General features: G+C 43.4%; 1 protein-coding gene across 1 annotated transcript in view; it reads left to right on the forward strand.

The window, feature by feature from the left end:
• SMPX (small muscle protein X-linked) overlaps positions 1 to 18,721 on the forward strand; it is a 19,243-nt gene extending 522 nt beyond the window's left edge. Inside the window, exons 2-3 of the mRNA XM_044911629.1 lie at positions 12,161 to 12,247; positions 18,578 to 18,721. Coding sequence (XP_044767564.1) covers positions 12,161 to 12,247; positions 18,578 to 18,712 — 222 coding nt within the window. The 3' untranslated portion in view covers positions 18,713 to 18,721. The remainder of the gene's footprint in view (positions 1 to 12,160; positions 12,248 to 18,577) is intronic.
• The last annotated feature ends 479 nt before the right edge of the window (positions 18,722 to 19,200 follow it).

Consider the following 19,200-nt stretch of genomic DNA (forward strand, 5'->3'; position numbering starts at 1 on the left):
ATTTGACAGAGAGAGACACAGCGAGAGAGGGAACACAAGCAGGGGGGAGTGGGAGAGGGAGAAGCAGGCTTCCCGCGGAGCAGGGAGCCCGATGCGGGGCTTGATCCCAGCACCCTGGGATCATGACCTGAGCTGAAGGCAGCCGCTTAACTGACTGAACCTCCCAGGCGCCCCGATGTACATGTTTTTGATAGGCTCATTGATACGAATTGAAAAATTCACTTCCCATTTTTATATCTAACTGAATTTGTTGACCCATCTGTTTAGAACATATCATTTCTTGTCAAGCGTCCTTTCTAAGGCTTGGGTATGCATCGTGTAAAGTCTGGGTGCTGTTATATTTCCTCATGCCTTCCCAGCAAACAAATTCTTTGGTTGCTTCAACTGACTTAAGAGTCACCCCCAAAAGGGGAGGGGGACACAGACATTTTGGAACACAAATACAATTATGAAAGTAACTTTCAGTATTTGTTTTTACTCCATACTTGTTATTCTCTTAAGGTTTTTGTGCTTAATTCTCAAATGGCCCCCACACTGTGATGCCGGGCATGATCCTTTATTGTAACATTCCATCTTTCTCTTGCATTGACCTAGAGTCATCCATGCTACCTCTAAAGGAAAGTTTAAACTTTTTTTTTTCCTGGACTTTTCTGAATACCGCAGGACGTGTGGCACAGTTCCTGAATATTTGGGGTCTGATACACCATCACAGCATAAACATAAGTGATTGACCATATTTTGGAAGGGCGTGCATGTGGCCAGGTTGTGGGGTTAGAAATCCTAGCACATGCCAGTCGTAGAGGTGGGTGGAGGGACAGATCTTTAACCTCTCAAGACTAATGCACAGTCTTAAGTGGATGGGCTTCTTAAGTGGCAAGATGTATTACAACCCCTGGACACTTGTCATAGAATGAACTACCAAGGAAGAGCCTATTGGCAAGGATCCAACTCCGCATTGCCATATTTGGCCCTTTTGTGTCTACCTAGTGAGTCTTTGACATACCTTGACATTGGTAGTGGAATTTATTTTGCCTCCCAGACCTGTGGGCATCCTTGAGCCTTTGAACCTTCTTTACTGGAGTTTGAATCCTTAATCCATACAGGTGTGGAATCACGGGAAAACTACTTTATCTCTCTGCTTCTCTTTCTACATCTGTAAAATGGGGATGATAACAGTGCTCACGTCCTAGAGCTACACATACAAGTTACTTAAAACAGCACAGTGAGCCCTCATTAAGGGTCAACTATTATCATAGTAATTATCATTCAGGAATGTTCTTTGTTAACGTGATGAGAAATAATACCATTTAATCACTGCTTTTGAAGCTCCCAAGGTGCTAAACATAAAATTTCCTTTTTAGGGCGCCTGGGTGGCTCAGTTGGTTAAGCGACTGCCTTCGGCTCAGGTCATGATCCCGGAGTCCTGGGATCGAGTCCCGCATCGGGCTCCCTGCTCAGCGGGGAGTCTGCTTCTCCCTCTGCCCCAGCCCCCTCTCATGCTCTCTCTATCTCATTCTCTCTCTCAAATAAATAAATAAAATCTTTAAAAAAAATTTTCCTTTTTATTTTGCAGGACACAAAAACATAGTCTTCTCTCAGTCTGTCTTTGCTTCTCTTCCTTTTAAAGCTGAAAGTGTGTTGATTTTTCTTCCTTAGTGCTTTCTGGCTTCCCTCAAATCTATGCTGAAAATTCACCAGTATTTTATCTACTAATTCTGACCTTGATATATTTTTAGGTCTGTAATATTTAAAAAGCTGCTATGGACTCTTCTCAGTAAGTGTTGTTTTACTGCATTTAAAAAATTCCATCCACTCTACCAACAAAGGCAATAGAGTGCTTCCTTATGGATGTGGTTTTGCCTCTTTCAATATATTTTATGCCTAATTTAATGCACCTTCAAATGAAATATTATTTCTCGTGGCTAAATAGGATCTGTACTATCTGATATTTTTCTATCATCTCTTCATTAACCTAAAGTAGGGTCTATTAAATAAAATTTGAAAATGGTTACACTGTAGAAATGGTTTATAGTAGTAACATTATCTAGGGTACAGTCATGTCTGGAACAAATAGAAACCCCAAATGATGAGGAGTGCCCTCATTGTGTAAATACCACTTAAAGATGTTAAATGTTCTATTCAACATGTTCTAGTTGCTTCTCCTTTTTATTTTATTTTTTTAAAAGATTTTATTCATTTATGTGACAGAGAGAGACACAGAGAGAGAGAGGGAACACAAGCACGGGAGTGGGAGAGGGAGAAGCAGGCCTCCCGTGGAGCAGAGAGCATGATGTGGGGCTTGATCCCAGGACCCCAGGATCATGACCTGAGCCGAAGGCAGATGCTTAACGAATGAGCCACCCAGGCACCCCTTCTTCTCCTTTTTATTAGGATCTTATTTCCAATGCAGTTCAACTGTCATTTCCTGGGTCTTTGTGACAGGCACTGTGCAAAGTGCAGGCCATGCAAAGATGAATTGATACCTGATCCCTCTGTTTGAGGAGCTTGTTGTCTCCAGGCCTTACTAGCTGTGTGACTTTGGGCAAGTTGTTTATCTTCTTTGTGCCTTGGTTTTCTCATCTATCGAGTGGGGGATTTAATAACAGTACTGGTCTCATAGGGTTGCTGTGAGAGTTAAATGAATTAATACATGTGAATGCTTAGGCCAGTGCCTGGCTGGTTATAATTGCTTAATAAATATTAGCTGTTATCATCAGTCATCAGTCATCATCATCATCATCATCATCATCACCATATCACCATCTACACCAACATCTAGTTCAACAGTTCCCCAAGGTGTGTCTCTTGGAATACTAGTTTTATGGGATGTCATTTGTTAATTAAAGGGTTCCATGATAAAGTGTTTGGGAAACACTAAATTCAGCGAAGTTGAATAGGATTTTTACTGCAGGATTTCTCAGAGTCCATAACTTCCTAATGGCTTTGTATATTTTTAAGAAAGTGGTTGATGTAGGCAGAGTTTTCAAAACATACAGGAACTTTCAAATGAGTATTTGGCAGCATAGTATTTTGCAGTGAAACTTCTAGAAAATAATGACTTCGATCTCTATTTTGTCTGGATTGAGCAAACTTAAGCCACTGTCAGCTATGCTTAAAACAGTTAGGCATTTAGATAGTTGAACTACTGCGCCTATGTGCATCAGACAACATGGAGCCAAATGGTTACAAATCTCTGCCTGGCACTCACTCACTCTGGGACCTTCATTCACCCTTAGTTTACCCTTCTGTAAAACGGGGACAATCATACTACTTGAAAGGATTGTTATAATGAATAAACTAATGAATGGCAAGTGCCTGGTTTATAGCACACAGTTCCTTAAGAGATGACTCTTCTAACTGCCCAAGTAAAGCATGAAATGGGCTTGGTTTCTCTTCAACTGGTTCCATCCCCTCCATGCCCCAGATTAACAGGGAGGCCAGAACTGCCCTGAGAGGGCTTGGACAGCTGTCTTTAATACCCACATGGAAAAGGTGGCCTTTGAATTGTAAGGGAATTCTATCTAAGTCGATGTTTCTTTTCAGTTGTACTAATGAAATCACATTTATGCCCGGGACATAAAAATATCCTGAAGGAATCAATTGATCCTTCCTTTGCCTGGACAGGGCCTTTGTCTCCCAAAGCAGCTATAAGCCTGTATACCAGATGTCGGCAAATCTTTTCTATAAAGGGCAAGATTGTGAATATTTTAGGATTTGCACATCATTGGGTCTCTGTTCTAACTACCCAACTCTGCCATTAGAGCACAAAAGCAGACATAGGCAATGCATAAATGAATGAGGGTGGCTGTGTGCCAATGCCACTTTATTTATAAAAACAGGTGGCAGGTTGGATTTGGTCCATGGGCCATAGTTTACTGGCCCTCATTCTGTACTCTCCAGGCTGCTTGTTACACCCCACTGTTGATGGGGATGGAGTTGCAACCAAGGTAACATCAGCACACTCAGCATAGTGGGGCTGATCCTTCAGATGAAAACATTTGACATGACAGGTGGGGAAAGCTAGAGCTGCTCGGAAATCCAGTCCCTTCGGTGATCTGCTCGGCAAGTCTTTCTAATGAGACCAAGTGACATTGGTCACTGGCAGCACCTGCCCGTCCTTCCCCTTCCTCCTGAACACACCCCCTTTGGAAACCACCATGGGCCTCCCTAGGGCCTCAGCCCACCCAGAGCCAGTGTTCTCTGGGTCATCACTGGCTTTTCTCTCTGCCGTTGACCAAAGTGAGCTGAGTATTATTTGTCCTCTCTCATGAGATCCGTGAGCTTCATGGTTGAATGGAAAAGAGTCCTGTGCCCTAGTCTTAGCCCTGCTCTGTGACTTCACCCCCCTGGTCTCCATGATCTGCAAAGGAAGGTGTTGCATTATATGGCCTCCAAGCCTCTGTGTAGCTTCTAATAATCTTTGAACTTCCTGAGAATAACTTCTAAGGTTTATTATTAGGATTATAATAATAGTCACAGTTTCTTCAGGGTTTACTATGTACTTGGCACAGTGCAATGAGATCTCCATGAATTATAATGAAAGGTTTAGAGAAGTGAAACAACTCACCCAGGATCACATAGCTTGTGAGAGTCAGGACCCGAGATCAAGTTGTCTGATCCCAAAGCCCATGTGTGGAACCACTCTACAACATTCTCTAGTCTCATTACTTACCATCCCCACCCTGGCATGGAGAGTGAGGATGGAGGAGTGGGTGGGACCATCTAACTAGGGTAATCATAAATACGAAGCCGGGTCCTCCCTTTTAAAGAGCTCAAGTGACATTCAGAAAGAGTGTCAGCATTTTAGGGAAGAAGCTAATAGCCCACCCTGATTAAAGTCATCTTAAGGGCGCCTGGGTGGCTCAGTTGTTAAGTGTCTGCCTTCGGCTCAGGTCATGATCTCAGGGTCCTGGGTTCGAGCCCCACATCGGGCTCCCTGCTCAGCAGGAAGCCTGCTTCTCCCTCTCCCACTCCCCCTGGTTGTGTTCCCTCTCTTGCTGTCTCTCTCTCTGTCAAATTAATAAATAAAATCTTTAAAAAAAATAAAGTCATCTTAAACGTAAGTTGGCTGGGAGTGAAAAGTACAAAGTAAAGAGACTTGGTGACAAGCATGGTCTCAAAATATAAACAGCCATGGCCACTGAATTACTACCTCTCTGCTTAATTCACTTAACCAAGCTGCTTGTGAAAGTAAACCTAATTCTTATTATACATTTTAAAGGAATGATTACATGAACCCTGCATCGTTAGTTTGTGGCCTCTTATGGGAACTTGTCCGTTGCCACCCAATCCATGTGCAGAACAGAATATCGTGAAGCCCCAAGCTTTAATATTTCTTTCCCTTCCCCACCCATTATCATTGCTCTTCCACTTCCCATTGCCCAGGGCATAAAGGCTCCATGGAAGAAGAAAACAGCCTGACCAAAGTCTTTACAGACAGGTGTCAGAGACTATAAGTGCTTCCTGACTGGGGTTTCTAGTTTAAAAAGGATTCCAGGTCCATGACGATCCTTGGTATGAAGGAATAAACTATCACTACCCATGTCTGGCCAGTAACCAAATACATTGGTCAAAGCTAAAAATAACATTATGATACATACCTTCCTTTAACATATAATTTAAATTTAAAAATTAAAAATGAACTTTCATTTGCCACTTGTTTTAATGTAGAGTCAAAGCCTTTTCTTTGATCATGGATCTACAGCTTCTTTCTTATATAAACCACTATAATACATTGTTTATCATTTTCTAACCCTGGTTTCTTTAACATGTAGCCAGAAGTTGAATGTTGGCAGACTGACTCTAGAGTGGGTTCAGTGCTACCTCCAGCTGATAATCTTTGCTGCTCTGACCAGGGCTCCATATTAGTAACATGAAGCAAGTAGTCTATATGTTGGCCAAAAGATGTCATTTCTTGAGGCTGACCTTTACAAGTACCTCAGATATATGACTTGCCCTCAATCATTTGTACACATTATGTTAATAGCCATAATGCATTCTTGAAATCTGCTTTTCCCTGGATGACAACACTACAGTTGAATCATTCAGGAAATTACTGAAAAAAACAAAGTGATGAGAACAGAGAGAGAGAGAGAGAGAGAGAGAGAGAGAAGAAAACCTTTCAGTGTGGAACACCATGGGTGATGGACAGTGGCTGAGTGGGAATTTCTCAAGGTTGTGTCGAGAGGGTAAGTTTTGTATGTTCTGAATCCTTTCCAGATTTCAAGAATCCCTAAAGACAAAGAAGTTACATTCTAGTGATATAGAACTGTATTTTAAAATAGGTTGGACTGTATTTTAGTTGGTAGGTTCATCTGTCTCTCTTAATTTAGGCTACTAAATCAAATAAGAATCTCATTTTCTTTCTTTTTTTTTTTTAGATTTTATTTATTCATTTGAGACACAGAGATACAGAGAGAGAGAGAGAGAGAGAAAGCATGAGCAGGGAGAGAGGCAGAGGGAGAGGGAGAAGCAGGCTCCCCGCTGAGGCAGGAGCCCAATGCGGGGCTTGATCCCAGGACCCTGGGATCATGACCTGAGCCGAAGGCAGATGCTTAACCATCTGAGCCACCCAGGCGCCCCAAGAATTTCATTTTCTAATCAGCTATTTCAGCTCTTTCTGAAAGTCTTCTATGAAGATGCTAGAAATCTCAAAATGTCATCTCCTGCTCCATTCAGAGAAGGTCTAGGGCACTAAGAATAGGAAAGTGCAGAAAGAAATACTGCAAAATGCAACCCTGTAGGGTCTCCTCTGCCTGTGGCCTGGGAGGATGGCATGGTGGGGGTGGCTATAGATTCTGGCTGGAGCGGCTGGAGACCTTTGAAAACTAAAGATAGAATCAGTGTGTGGGGGGGTTATCTGAAACAAATATGCAATGGGAGGAAACTCCAAAAGCCTCAACACTGAAAGGAGAGACAGAGTGGGCACCAACAGGGAGGACAGGGAGGGAGAGATAAGAGAACACTGGCTATGGAAAGCGAAGTGGATAGGGATTGCAGGGAGTCAGTGGCGGGCAGCTATCAGAATCCAACCCACTGGGGAGAGAAGATGTCACTCCATTGGAAGTCACACAGGAGTGGCTGGGGAGGGAATATTGTTTCCAGAATCCTCGGCTCAAAGCCTGGAGCCAAGCAGGAGAACAATACAAATAATTAAGGGAGTAGTGGAATTAACTTACAGGGAATTCTTTCTACTTTTCTTCACCTGGTGAGATCAAGTGTAGTATTCATTTCACATCAGATAGGTCCATTATCAGGGAACTGTATCCTGTTCTGGCAAAAGATGATCTAGTAGATTTTTTTTCATTCCTAACTTCAAGGATGTACAAATTAGGTATAGCTTGGGAAAGCGATGCGCTGGGCTTGCTGCGTCCAGGCATATTTAAAAATATCTAAGATGAATAAAACTCAAGGAGGGAAAAGAAATGCAAGGGAATGTGTTATAAAAGGAAAAAAACAAAAGCCTGCCTCGTTTGCATTTATACAGAGTCTATAAAGAGAAGGAAGAAGTCCAACCTTGTACAATAAACAAATCTAGAAAAAGTCTAATCACATCAATGATAGGGAGTCACCTCAACACAGAGAAAGTTGAACATCAATGACCTGGACTGACTCCATTTTCTTTCATAAAAATGTACCTTATATTTGAAATCCATTTTGAATAGCGAATACCATACCCAATTTGCAGATGGAAAAATTAATCATTGAAATATTTTATTTGAATCCGAACAGAGTGAATCAGTGAAAAACAACAGTATGACTCAATTCTCTGGCCGTGGAATAAAAAAGAGAGCTAAGGTCTATGTTTTTCTATCAAATTCAAGTTATAAGGAATTTTTCTTATGGCTATAATTTAGTCTATAATTTGTCACTCAAATATCACCACCCTACAATTATATTAATGAAACATCTCTAATCATTTACAAATCACTCTTCTGCCACTCCCTTCAGGTGTACATTAATGACTGGATATTTGATGCGTTCTTGGGCTGCTTTGGATCCTGTCAATATTTGCTGTCAAAAACCCATTTAGGTTCCTGGGTTCTTGAGTGATGCCTTAAAGATGAAAAAGCATCAAGTCACTGAGTTAATGGCTCATTTTTCAATGTGGCTTTTCTTTGACACCTATTTTGGAATTATCCATTTTGTGTGCCCCTTTTCCAAGGCCACTCTCAAAGTGTAAGCTGTAATTTTTGTGCAGTTTAGAACATTTTAGAGTGGTTAGAGCTCACTTTGGTCAAGTAAAAAGAGCTCTTTGGAGGGGCCTTGATAGAGTCAAAAGGTCTGTCCCTAAGGTCAGGCAGCTCTGATTTGGAATCTTGGCTTTTCCTCGAACTCTTTGTGTGACATCTAACTTCTCTGAGGCTCAGTTTTTTCCTCAGCAGTTTGTTGTGAGGCTTTAGGACCTAGGCTGAATCGGGGCTTGGGGGCGGCTAAAGGAGTGTGTGGTGGGTGGCTGGGGAGTAGTTACTACCCCCAACCTCGCATGGGGTTAAGATGAAAGCCAGTCTCAAACCCAACTCTGCCACATGTACAGACGGTTATTAAACACACATTCATTAGTAAGCCAGCACAAAACCGTCCATGCAGTCTGTCTGTGAGCTCCAGGAAGCCTCGGCTCTTGTGCCTTTAAGTGCTCCAAGTGACTGTCACCTCACGTAACAGGCTCACATGAGGCAGGTGGAGATTCTGTGCCCCTCGGTGGCAGCACCCAGCTGGAAATCCTCATTATCAGTGGCTGGAGACAGGCCCATTTAGGGATCACTCCTTGAGCTCGGTCTCTGAAGATGCAATGTATAGGCTCTCAGATTCTGACACTCTGTTCAGCAGGGGGGAGGGATTGTCTCCAAACCATTTTAACCAATCTACATACCCTAACCTCCTCTAATTTCTTTAACAAGACATTTCTTCAGACATCAAAACCTCAGGTGTTAGTGGACAGATGGCTAACAGAAGGACTTGGAGTAGCAACCGTGGGAATGTGGTCTTAGTGATATTTTACCACCTCATCACCACCCTACGAGGATAAACTCCCACTTAGAGCAGTAGAATTCTCTAGAGCTGCAGTTTAAACCAACCTGAACATATAAAATATCACACGGTCTATGCTGGTTAAAAGTAAATTACAGACAACCTAACAATGGGAAGAACGAACATTTTATTTTATTTTCAAAGATTTTATTTATTTATTTGACAGAGAGAGACACAGCGAGAGCGGGAACACAAGCAGGGGGAGTGGGAGAGGGAGAAGCAGGCTTCCCGCGGAGCAGGGAGCCCGATGTGGGGCTCGATCCCAGGACCCCGGGATCATGACCTGAGCCGAGGCAGACAATTAACGACTGAGCCACCCAGGCGCCAAAGAACGAACATTTTATTTTTTTAATTTTTAAAAATTTTTAAACATTTTATTTATTTATTTGACAGAGAGGGACACAGTGAGAGCAGGATCACAAGCAGGGGGAGAGGGAGAGGGAGAAACAGGCTTCCCGCGGAGGAGGGAGCCCGATGCGGGGCTCGATCCCAGGACCCTGGGATCATGACCTAAGCCGAAGGCAGACACTTAACGACTGAGCCACCCAGGCGCCCCAAGAACGAACATTTTAAATACATGTCAATACTCATCCACTTAAGGATGATCTCTTTCAATGGTTGTCAGATTGGGCACCCCCCTCCTCACTGGAAGGAACCGCTCATGGCCCACTGTTTGGGGGAAGCAGATGTCGTTCTGCACTCCCTACCACCTTAGCCAGAGCAGCTCTACCTCTATCTCCACCTAGTTTGCATTTTAGATGTTCTCACAATACTTTACTTAAAGGAAGCGTTCAGTAGCTGAAAGGTTTGAAAACCACTGACAAAGCCTAATATTCATATTACAAGCGGGAAAGATGAGACCCAGAAGAGCTGTCATTTTTTCAAGTACAGAGAATCTGTAACAACTCCTAGCCCTGGGCTCTTTGCCCTAGCAGAAGGCACCCGTTTAACCGTGGAGAGGCGACACGCATTGCTAAAATTAAACTCAGCAAGAAAAGGTGGTGTTCCCATAGCATGTGCTTTACCGAATACATTATCCTGGATGACCTTATGTATTCCTTTACTGAAAACTATAACCCACTACAGAGCATGCACACTTCATCAAATAGGTTAGTTTAGTAGGCAAGTCTTTCAGAAACTGTATATTAACTTCAACTCACCATTAGGAAGATGCCCTCTGTAGATGCTTAATAAATGGGTCAGGGTAGTGATGATCCAATTAAACTTTTAACCAGTTAACCTTCTCCCCAAAGTCCCTATATCTACTTTCCCCCTTTTTCAATCAAACTGTAGCAATGGAGATAGTTATTGCTTCAATATAGATAATTGTCTGCGGGTCTTATTTACATGGCTTTGATCTTATTTCAGGACCCTAATGATATTTCATCCAGTCTAAGACACTGCCAATTGTAAAATACCATTATGTTATGTCCTGCTAAAAAATAAAACACATGTGCCAATTAAAAATTTAAGAAACCACTGGTTGTAAGACACATTTTGATTTCAGAGATATTAAAAGAGGTGCATCTTGGAATTCATAAAGTATGCTACCATATTTGCCACCATATAAGACATATTTTCCCCCTTGCCTTCTGCCCCTCCCTCCTCCCACTCTAGGCCACCTGATATTTCCATTAAGTAGAGGAATAGCATAGAAGGCTTAGCCTTAGACTTTCCAACATACTTCCGTCTAAAATTGTGCTGCACATATATTTTGGCATATATAGTACACACTGATGAAAAAAACTCTTGGCTTGTTGGCCCTAGGAATGGTGATGTACCTCTTTTGATACCCTCCATGAACACTTTGGATCTGTTTCCTTTCTGTGGGATCAGCATTATTCTAGTAGGAAAGGGAATTGGAAAGACTCTAGGAGGAAAACATCACTTCCTGCTCTTGGGAGAACACAGATCTGCCATGTTGCCTGAACATGGACCCTGGATATTTCCTGTGTCTTGAGTTAAACATTCCCCTGGCAACAGAGCTCATATCAGGCAGTTCCAAATGGACCTTACTACAGTTCCTAATAATTTTGTTTGATGTGGCACCAAAATTGTCCAAACTGTATCATAAGGTAGTAAAATATTTTGTCCCTTTTGCTCAGGCATCATTTTCATGCATAACAGCAAAGTGCAATTTCAATTTTTCAAGTCCACATATCCAATTACTCATAAGGCAACACTTTATCTTAAGCGGAAAAATTGTGCTCTACCTTAAAAAAAGTTTTTGTTTTTGTTTTTAGAGAGAGCGAGCACAATTGCGGGGGAGAGGCAGAGGGAGAGAGAGAATCTTAAGCAGGCTCCATGACCGGCACAGAGCCCAATGCACGGCTTGATCTCACGACCCTGAGATCATGACCTGAGCCGAAATCAAGAGTCGGATGCTTAACCAACTGAGCCACCCAGGCACCCCTTAAAAAAAAGTTGTTTTTTTTAAAGAATTCATGCTTTTTAAAAAAGATTTTTATTTACTTATTTGTCAGAGAGAGAGAGGGAGTGAGAGAGCACAAGCGGGCATCCCACATGTTATCTTAATTAAAGACAAGAATCTATGAAGTGTGACACCAATGAACTTGACTTTCCAGCACTCTCCTTATGCACTGACCCACACGGTGGTGTGCTGGGGAGAAGGTAGAGGAGTGTTGTTTATGGAGGGACCTCAGGAAGTGCTGGCACAGTCATAGGACATTATGGAAAGGAGGAGGTGGTTTAGGAGGTGTGAACGCAGCCCTCCTAGGGTGAGTCTGAAGTAAGCTGAAGGAGGGCTAAGATGTGGGATGGCTTCTGTGCTTGCTGTCTCCTCCCTTCCTGTCATTATGTGTTCCTTCCTCATCTGAGGGAGAGGAAAATATTAAGCACTGCAGGAGGGCAGCATCCAGAACAAACTGTCTTGAAATTCTTCTATCCAACAGGGAATTGTGAAATCACTGCACAGACCTAAGGATGAGTTCCAGAAACTTGTAATAAATGTCAAATTTTCCTTTGCATATTTTTGTCCTGTCATTATGGCAATTTTCTTGAGGTTAAAAGCTTTTCAGATGCGTTTTTCCTCATAATGAATTCGGTCTCCCAGTGTCACTGCAAGTTCCTACCCTTTTCGAGCTCAATCTTCCCTGCTTTTTTCTTTTAGGCAAATATCAACATCCCAATGGGAGCCTTTCGGCCGGGAGCTGGGCAACCCCCCAGAAGAAAAGAGTGTACTCTGGAAGCGGAGGAGGTGAGGAAAACTTAGCTGGCAGAGCTCAGCCCTGTCTTTCCCCTCCAGACTCCTGACTAGAGCGGGGACAAAGGCAAGGCGAGGGTCGGCTCCCCAGGACAAGGGAGGCAGGAATGGATGTGGGGCAAGGAGTCACCACATAGTGTCTACATTTCTTTGACTGTCTTGCTCACTTAGCCATGAAACACACGTCCCTTCAGCTCTTTAAGTGCCTGCCACAGTTACTTGAAGATGCTGAGTTTAACATGCAGTTTGTTGACTGAGTGAGAGTGTGTGTGTGTGTGTTGGGGGTGAATAGCCTGTCAAATGCTCTCGGTCTGGCCACAGTCACTAGCTCGGTAAGGTTTCCCTCGGAGCTTATACTGAACCGAGCAGGATGTCTTTAGTACAACTTCTGATGAGTGACAAACCCCAGTGGGAGCTCAGGTAATAAGCATGTTAAATTACCCGTGGATTCAAACAAAAAGCCCCAATCTCTGGGTATTTCCTTTGAAAAGAGGACTTTGCAAAGGAGCCGATCAATTTCTGTCTTCTTTTCCTCCCTCTAATCCTTTACCTCTTCCAAATTCATATGCCCGCTTGGCTGAAATGGAGGCTAAAATGAGTAAGTGCATTAAATAGAGAAGGGTGCCCCCCCCCAAATGTCTGGATTCCTTCACCAACTGTGACTTTTCTGATGAAACCTGGAAGGTCCGGTTCTGGAAAAAAAAAATTTCAAGTTTTGGAACATGTCATTCACACAAGACAAGGAAAATGGAATTAAACAAGGCCACAGGGCATAGCCAATTGTATTTCATCTTTTTAAAAAGGCACTCTTTTCTTGTAACTTTTGTAGGTGACCTTTTTGATATTTGCCCCCAAAGAACACCTATCACCATTTCAAAGTTTCCTAATAAAACTTCGGTTGTCCTTCATCTAACCTCTTCTTCCCTGTAAATAATTACTGACATGGTCCTAAGTTAGTAATTCCAGCCTCTTATCAATAGGAAGATAATTTTTCAAAGAAGGAGATGAAGTATTTGAGTGACACCACCAAGTTCTGGAATTTCTGCCACTAAGTCACCTTTGATGAATAAAAATTTTGAATGCACAAGTTGAAAAGACCCAGCACTACCCTGCGTTTCTGGTATATAATCTCAAACTGTGACGCTACGTACTTGGCTATCCAGTTCACTCCTGATCATGAGCCCTCCCTTTGGGACTTTGGTCAAGCATTTCTGAGTCTACGTCCGCCAAATATGATCCACTCTTTTCTTCAAAGGGTTGCTGAGAGGAGTCAGCGATATAACGGACATGGCATAGCCTAGCAAGCGTTCAGTAAATGATTGTTCATCAATTGATCTAATTATCCAATTTTCATGAAGGACTCCGAGGCCTATTACTTGGCGTGTTGTAAGAAGAAGGCATGGGGAGGTTGAAGAGAGGACAGGGAAATTCTTCCCACACCTCCATTTATCTGTAATTATTAATTAAGCCGTGTGTGTCACTACCATGGCAGTCGGTCAAAAGGTAGCTTGACCCAGTTTTCTCACTAAACTGACGGATGTTAACAGTTGTTTTGGAGGCTTGCATCTCATCTTCCCTCTGTGGTACAGATGACCCTCAGTTCTTCTCTGTACAACTGGTACTTTCCTCCTCATAAGTGTCCCAGTTAGGGGGTTGGGAAATCATGTTGCTCTCACTCTTGTCTGACAGTTCTAGCACATTCTAAAATAGACAAGAACTGATATACCCTGTTTGTGAACACCTACTTTATGATAAGTCACATGTACAACTGGCTAATCAATATTCTTCACAGGATGGAGGGAGTGAGGTAGCCACAGAGACCCAGAGACCCCAGGAGTGTTTCTTGAACTGAGCTATACCTTTTGCATGAGGCTCATGGGCTGGGAGGATGGAGCTGAGGGTGGTATTCCATTACTGTCTGAGCAGAAATGAGCTCTCGGGACTCGTGGGGTCTTAGGTAGGGGTAGGATCTAATGACTCAAGGTCTAGGTTGGACCTTGGAGTAAGTTTCTCATGGAAACAACATTGCAAGGGGAGCAGTTAGGCAGCCTGGCTTGGCTACAAGGTGTGTTAAGTAGGATTTTGTGGGTTTGCCACCTTTTGTTCCATAGTTTGGAGGGGAAAATGGAATCTGAAATAAAAATAAATTCTACAGCCACACTTTAAAAAAATTGTCTAGTTTGCAAACCTGGAATTGCTTACGTACCTAGTTTTGGTATTTGTTGCCTAGCCTTGCGTGAAGATAATCACAGTATAAAATGGAGATCATAACATACCATCCCTGAACATAACAGGCCACCTCGATCACAGCCAGTAGCTCTCCCATCTCAATCCTGACACTATCTCATACTTGAAGAGGATGTACTCCAGCAGGAAGCCAGGATCAGCCTGTGGCCGTCTGACCAGGCCTGTGAGCACTGGCTGGGTCTCCAGCCCACCTATTGTCTCAGTAAGCCCTTTGTTCTGCTCACAGAGCTGGAGCCCACCGTCCGTCTGCTCAGCCCAGCCAGAGTTTGGCATGTGCCCGACACAGAGGCCTTACAGCCAAATCCTTACAAGCAGGGCCCACCTTTTGGATGAGACAAGGCAGCTGCTTGCTTGAAGTGACTTGAAGGGTATTGACAAGCCTCCACTCTGCCTCCCAAATCTCTCTTTTGACCGTAATTCCATCGTTATGAAGCCAGAAAATAGGATGTTGGGACTTTCTGTTAATTATTTCCCTCTCCATCTTGTCCCTTCACAAGATGCAGACACACTATTTAATTCCGGTCCCACTCTTTCCTAGCTGTGAGGCCAGGGGCAAGTCTCTTACTCCTTCCCTCCCTGCCTTGGGCCTCAGTTTCCTCAGCTATAAAACGGGGATAATAGTAGCAGGTTTATAGGGCTGGCGTGAGGATTACATGAGTTAGCACGTGTAACTTGGAACAGCTAGCAGTGTAAGTGCATACTGTTACTGCTAAGTCCTCAGTGTCTGAGCACGCACGAGCACAGCAGACTATCACCCCACAGAGGTGTGGTTAGGGGAAAACTCAACAGGGCTCCGAGTAGTAAAGGGGGACATGAAGGTAAGACAGCAGGAAAACAGTTCACCATTTTGCCAAATTTTACAAATACTCTGTCACCCCCCACGGGGACGCTTCTCTTGACAACAGCCATTCCCGAAACAGGTAAAGGTGCTGGGGCTGATAAGCCCTTTCTCCAGCTCTCTTTATTTCAACCAAAGAATGTCTTCCATGTTCCTTCTCAATTCAAATATCTATGTACAGAAGAAAAAAAAGTACTCTGTATTAGCCAAATGGGGCCATCTGGAGCCCTGCTTACTCATGCCTTTATTTCTAATAATTTTTATAATAAATTTTAGAAGAAATGGAATCCGATTCCCATTTTTTTAAAAGACGAGAGAAGATTCGTTTAAGAAATGCCCCACCATTAACCCCTTCCTGAGTCAATGTCATGTCTACTGATCGAAAATATCCACTTATAATTTCCATTATATGTGACTGTGCCAAATCAACTGCTAAAAGTCTTACCTTATAAAAAAACACAGTGTATTAAGGTTTTAATAACTTGAAAGGGCCTAATATTAAATATTATCATCCTCTATCCGTGTATGTTCACATAATAAGTCTTTGCACATTAGACGCGTAACTACACACATTGGCTCTACACATTAAATGTGCCAAAATAGCACATTTTGATATTACAAACACAGTGAATGTGACGTACCCAGGAACTTAACAGAAGGAATTAGAAACATTTTTCTTCTTCATGCTTCTTTATTAAGATCTACCCACCTAACAACCATGAGAACATTCATAAGTGAGGAAACATTTTTCATTTCACTGCTACACATATTAAAACAAACCCAATTTATAGCCTTGTTTTAAACCTCTTTCCAAAAGCCTAGGAAAGAACATTTTCGAATACCTGGTCCTCCAAGTGGATGTTTAATCGTTTTAATGATTGCTTCTAAATCTGCATTTATAAATGATGAGCGTGTGTGCATGATAAAAGGAAGCCAATCCTATGGCTCTGTATGTATGTTGGCCTGAGGAAACAATATTTTCCAGATATTTACAACAGGTACAGTCTACACTGAATTACTTTATCATTTTGTGTGGGAGACATGTTAGCTCTTTCATCAGTGCTGCGCCAAGATTCAAAGAAAATGACTATAGGAAAAACCATTAGCCCTTAGTAGAAGAACAGCACCTCAGTATTTTATATTTCGCCTCACCCCTCAAACAGGCAATTCTATAAAGAACATGCCTACCAAATAATTGGTTAGAGGGTGGGAATCTTGAACAGTTTCTGCCCTTCTCCTTTAGGTTCTAGACAGTTTGAGAACTAGACATAGGAGCCAGATGGGGGCAAAGCCCAGCATTAGCTTTAATACCCAAGTTACAAGGCTGCTGGTTAGGCCGGCAACAAGTATGGGCCTTAGGGCTTGAACCAGAGGCAAACGTGTGTTTTCCTTTCTTTTCTTTCTTTTTTTTTTTTTTTTTTAAAGATTTTATTTATTTATTTGGCAGAGAGATAGAGAGAGAACACAAGTAGGCAGAGCTGCAGGCAGAAGGAGAAGGAGAAGCAGGCTCTCCGCTGAGCAGGGAGCTGGATGCGGGGCTCAATCCCAGGACCCCGGGATCATGACCTGAGCTGAAGGCAGCCGCTTAACCGACTGAGCCACCAAGGCACCCAAACGCGTGTTTTCTTCCCCCTTTTCCCCGGAGCTGTACTGGTTCACTCAGTTGTTGGCCGAGCAGATGAAGCCCTGGCAGTCCCACACTGCGATTGTTAGTTTGGGTCCTCCAAGAAGCCGACACAACGACAGGCTTAGACGTGCAAAATATTTATTGGCGAAACCACTTTTAAGGAAAAATGGGAGGGTGGTTAGACCTGTGATGTGGGTGAAGAAGAGTGCGACAGAGGGCCGGGGCGAAACCTCTTAGGCCTCGCTGCAGTTCTAAGGAAAATTCTCGAGCCCAAGTTCCTCCCCAGGAGTCTCTTGTCTCCCAGGCACGGGCCAGCCTTAGGATCCTGTGACACTTAGTCATTGGGCAGGAGCAGCCGTGGGAAGTGTGACCTCAGCGTGCTGATGGGCGGGTTGCAGAGCAAAGCAGCTGGGGTCATTTAATTACCCTCCCAGGAGAAAACTGATCAGGGAGGCGTGCTCTTGTGGCTACCACGGTGACCAAATGTTCCTCCAACACCTTCCTTTGGGGCTGCAGAGTATCCCACCTCTAGCAGAGGAGGAAAGAGTTAATAGGCAGTTTTCTTCTGTAGTAATGGCTTGGGTGTTCTAAGCTCCACACACAGCAACTGATCTCTGTTGTTACTGTCTATAGTCACTGTTAATGGGTCTGGTTGGCGTACGTACACAGAGGCGTGTATTTGTCATTATGGTACATTCTTGGGATCAATCAGCTGAACAGCATTGGACAAGTGCGCACGTCTGAACCAGGCATCGGAGGAGCAGCAAAGAAAGTATAGGATGTGGTCCTGCCCTAAAGCTGCAACAGCATAAAAACATTAGATAATAGGAAGTTGAAAATCGTTCCCAGGGGCGCCTAGGTGGCTCAGTCATTGAGCGTCTGCCTTCGGCTCAGGTCATGATCCCAGGGTCCTGGGATCGAGCCCCGCATCGGGCTCCCTGCTCCGCGGGAAGCCTGCTTCTCCCTCCCCCACTCCTCCTGCTTGTGTTCCCTCTCTCGCTGTCTCTCTCTCTCTGTCAAATAAATAAATAAATAAAATCCTGAAAAAAAAAAAAAGAAAAGAAAATAGTTCCCAAAGCCGGGAGGGAGAACTGGGCCTCCTCTGTGGCTCCATCTCACGCCACCCACATTTGAGAAGTTTTTGCGTATGTCAATATCCGTTTGTTTATGCTTCCCGGAGATGTTGGAACAAAGTCTGGCAGCTACTGTGCACCCCAAACAAAAGAATTTTAGGATTCTGGACTAAGTCACTGTTAGAGCCAACTGTGCACTAACATTCTACAAATCTCTGCTGTTCAGGCATATTAGGATTAAGAGGCCAAATTAAATTCACTCTTGTAAGGTGCTTCTCTTGGAAACACAAATCCTAACTAGTCTAATTTTTGTTAGTTATCAGACGTTGACTACTCTTGTGTTTTCTAAGTCATGTGAAGATGACTTGTTTTCTTCTTCCAACTTTATTCCATATTTGTCTACAAACTTCAGATCTTCTGGAAGCTCTGGGAGTGTCTCAGTAGCACAGGAAGAAGTGACGCAGCTAGAACCACACTTTGACAGAGACCAAATGCCTTCTTCAGTGAGCTGATCCCTTTTTTCTTTTCTTTCCCTTCAGGGTATTCCTCCCACCTCGGATGAGGAGAAGAAGCCAATGCCAGGAGCGAAGAAACCTCTGGGACCTGCGGTCAACCTTTCAGAGATCCAGAATATTAAAAGTGAACTGAAGTATGTCCCCAAAGCTGAGCAGTAGTTGGAAGAAGGGAGGTGAGTGAAAAATTATTTCCTTCCACTTAAAAAAACCGCTATAAAATGGATTAAGGAAGCCTTCCATAGAAGGAGTCTGGAATTCTGGAAGCATTCATTAAGTACCAGGGCCTTCACTTTAGACCAGTTTTTCTGGTGCAAAGGTTTTCTGGTAAAGCCGAGCTTTGGGGCCTGTCATATTTCAGAACCAGCCAGAGAGCCATCAAGGATGTTTGCCTGCCAACCCCTTTCTGCTCACCTTCTTAGTTGGGGGAGAACAGGGTTGAGAGAAGGAAGATGCTTGGGAGGGGGCCCTGAGGAGCTTTTCATCTTGGGGTCCAGGGAGAGGGCCTCTGTCGTTCCATGCCTCAGTTTCCTCACCCAGATGCCACAAAGAGTGATGAGCTAGTCCTGAGGAGAGGCTCATCGGAGCAAGGTGCTGAGGAAGTCTCGAAGTGTAAAGGGGGTAGAGACCAGGTCAGTCCTTGAGACAAG

The sequence above is a fragment of the Neomonachus schauinslandi genome, chromosome X (assembly GCF_002201575.2).
Source record: "Neomonachus schauinslandi chromosome X, ASM220157v2, whole genome shotgun sequence".
NCBI lineage: Eukaryota > Metazoa > Chordata > Mammalia > Carnivora > Phocidae > Neomonachus > Neomonachus schauinslandi.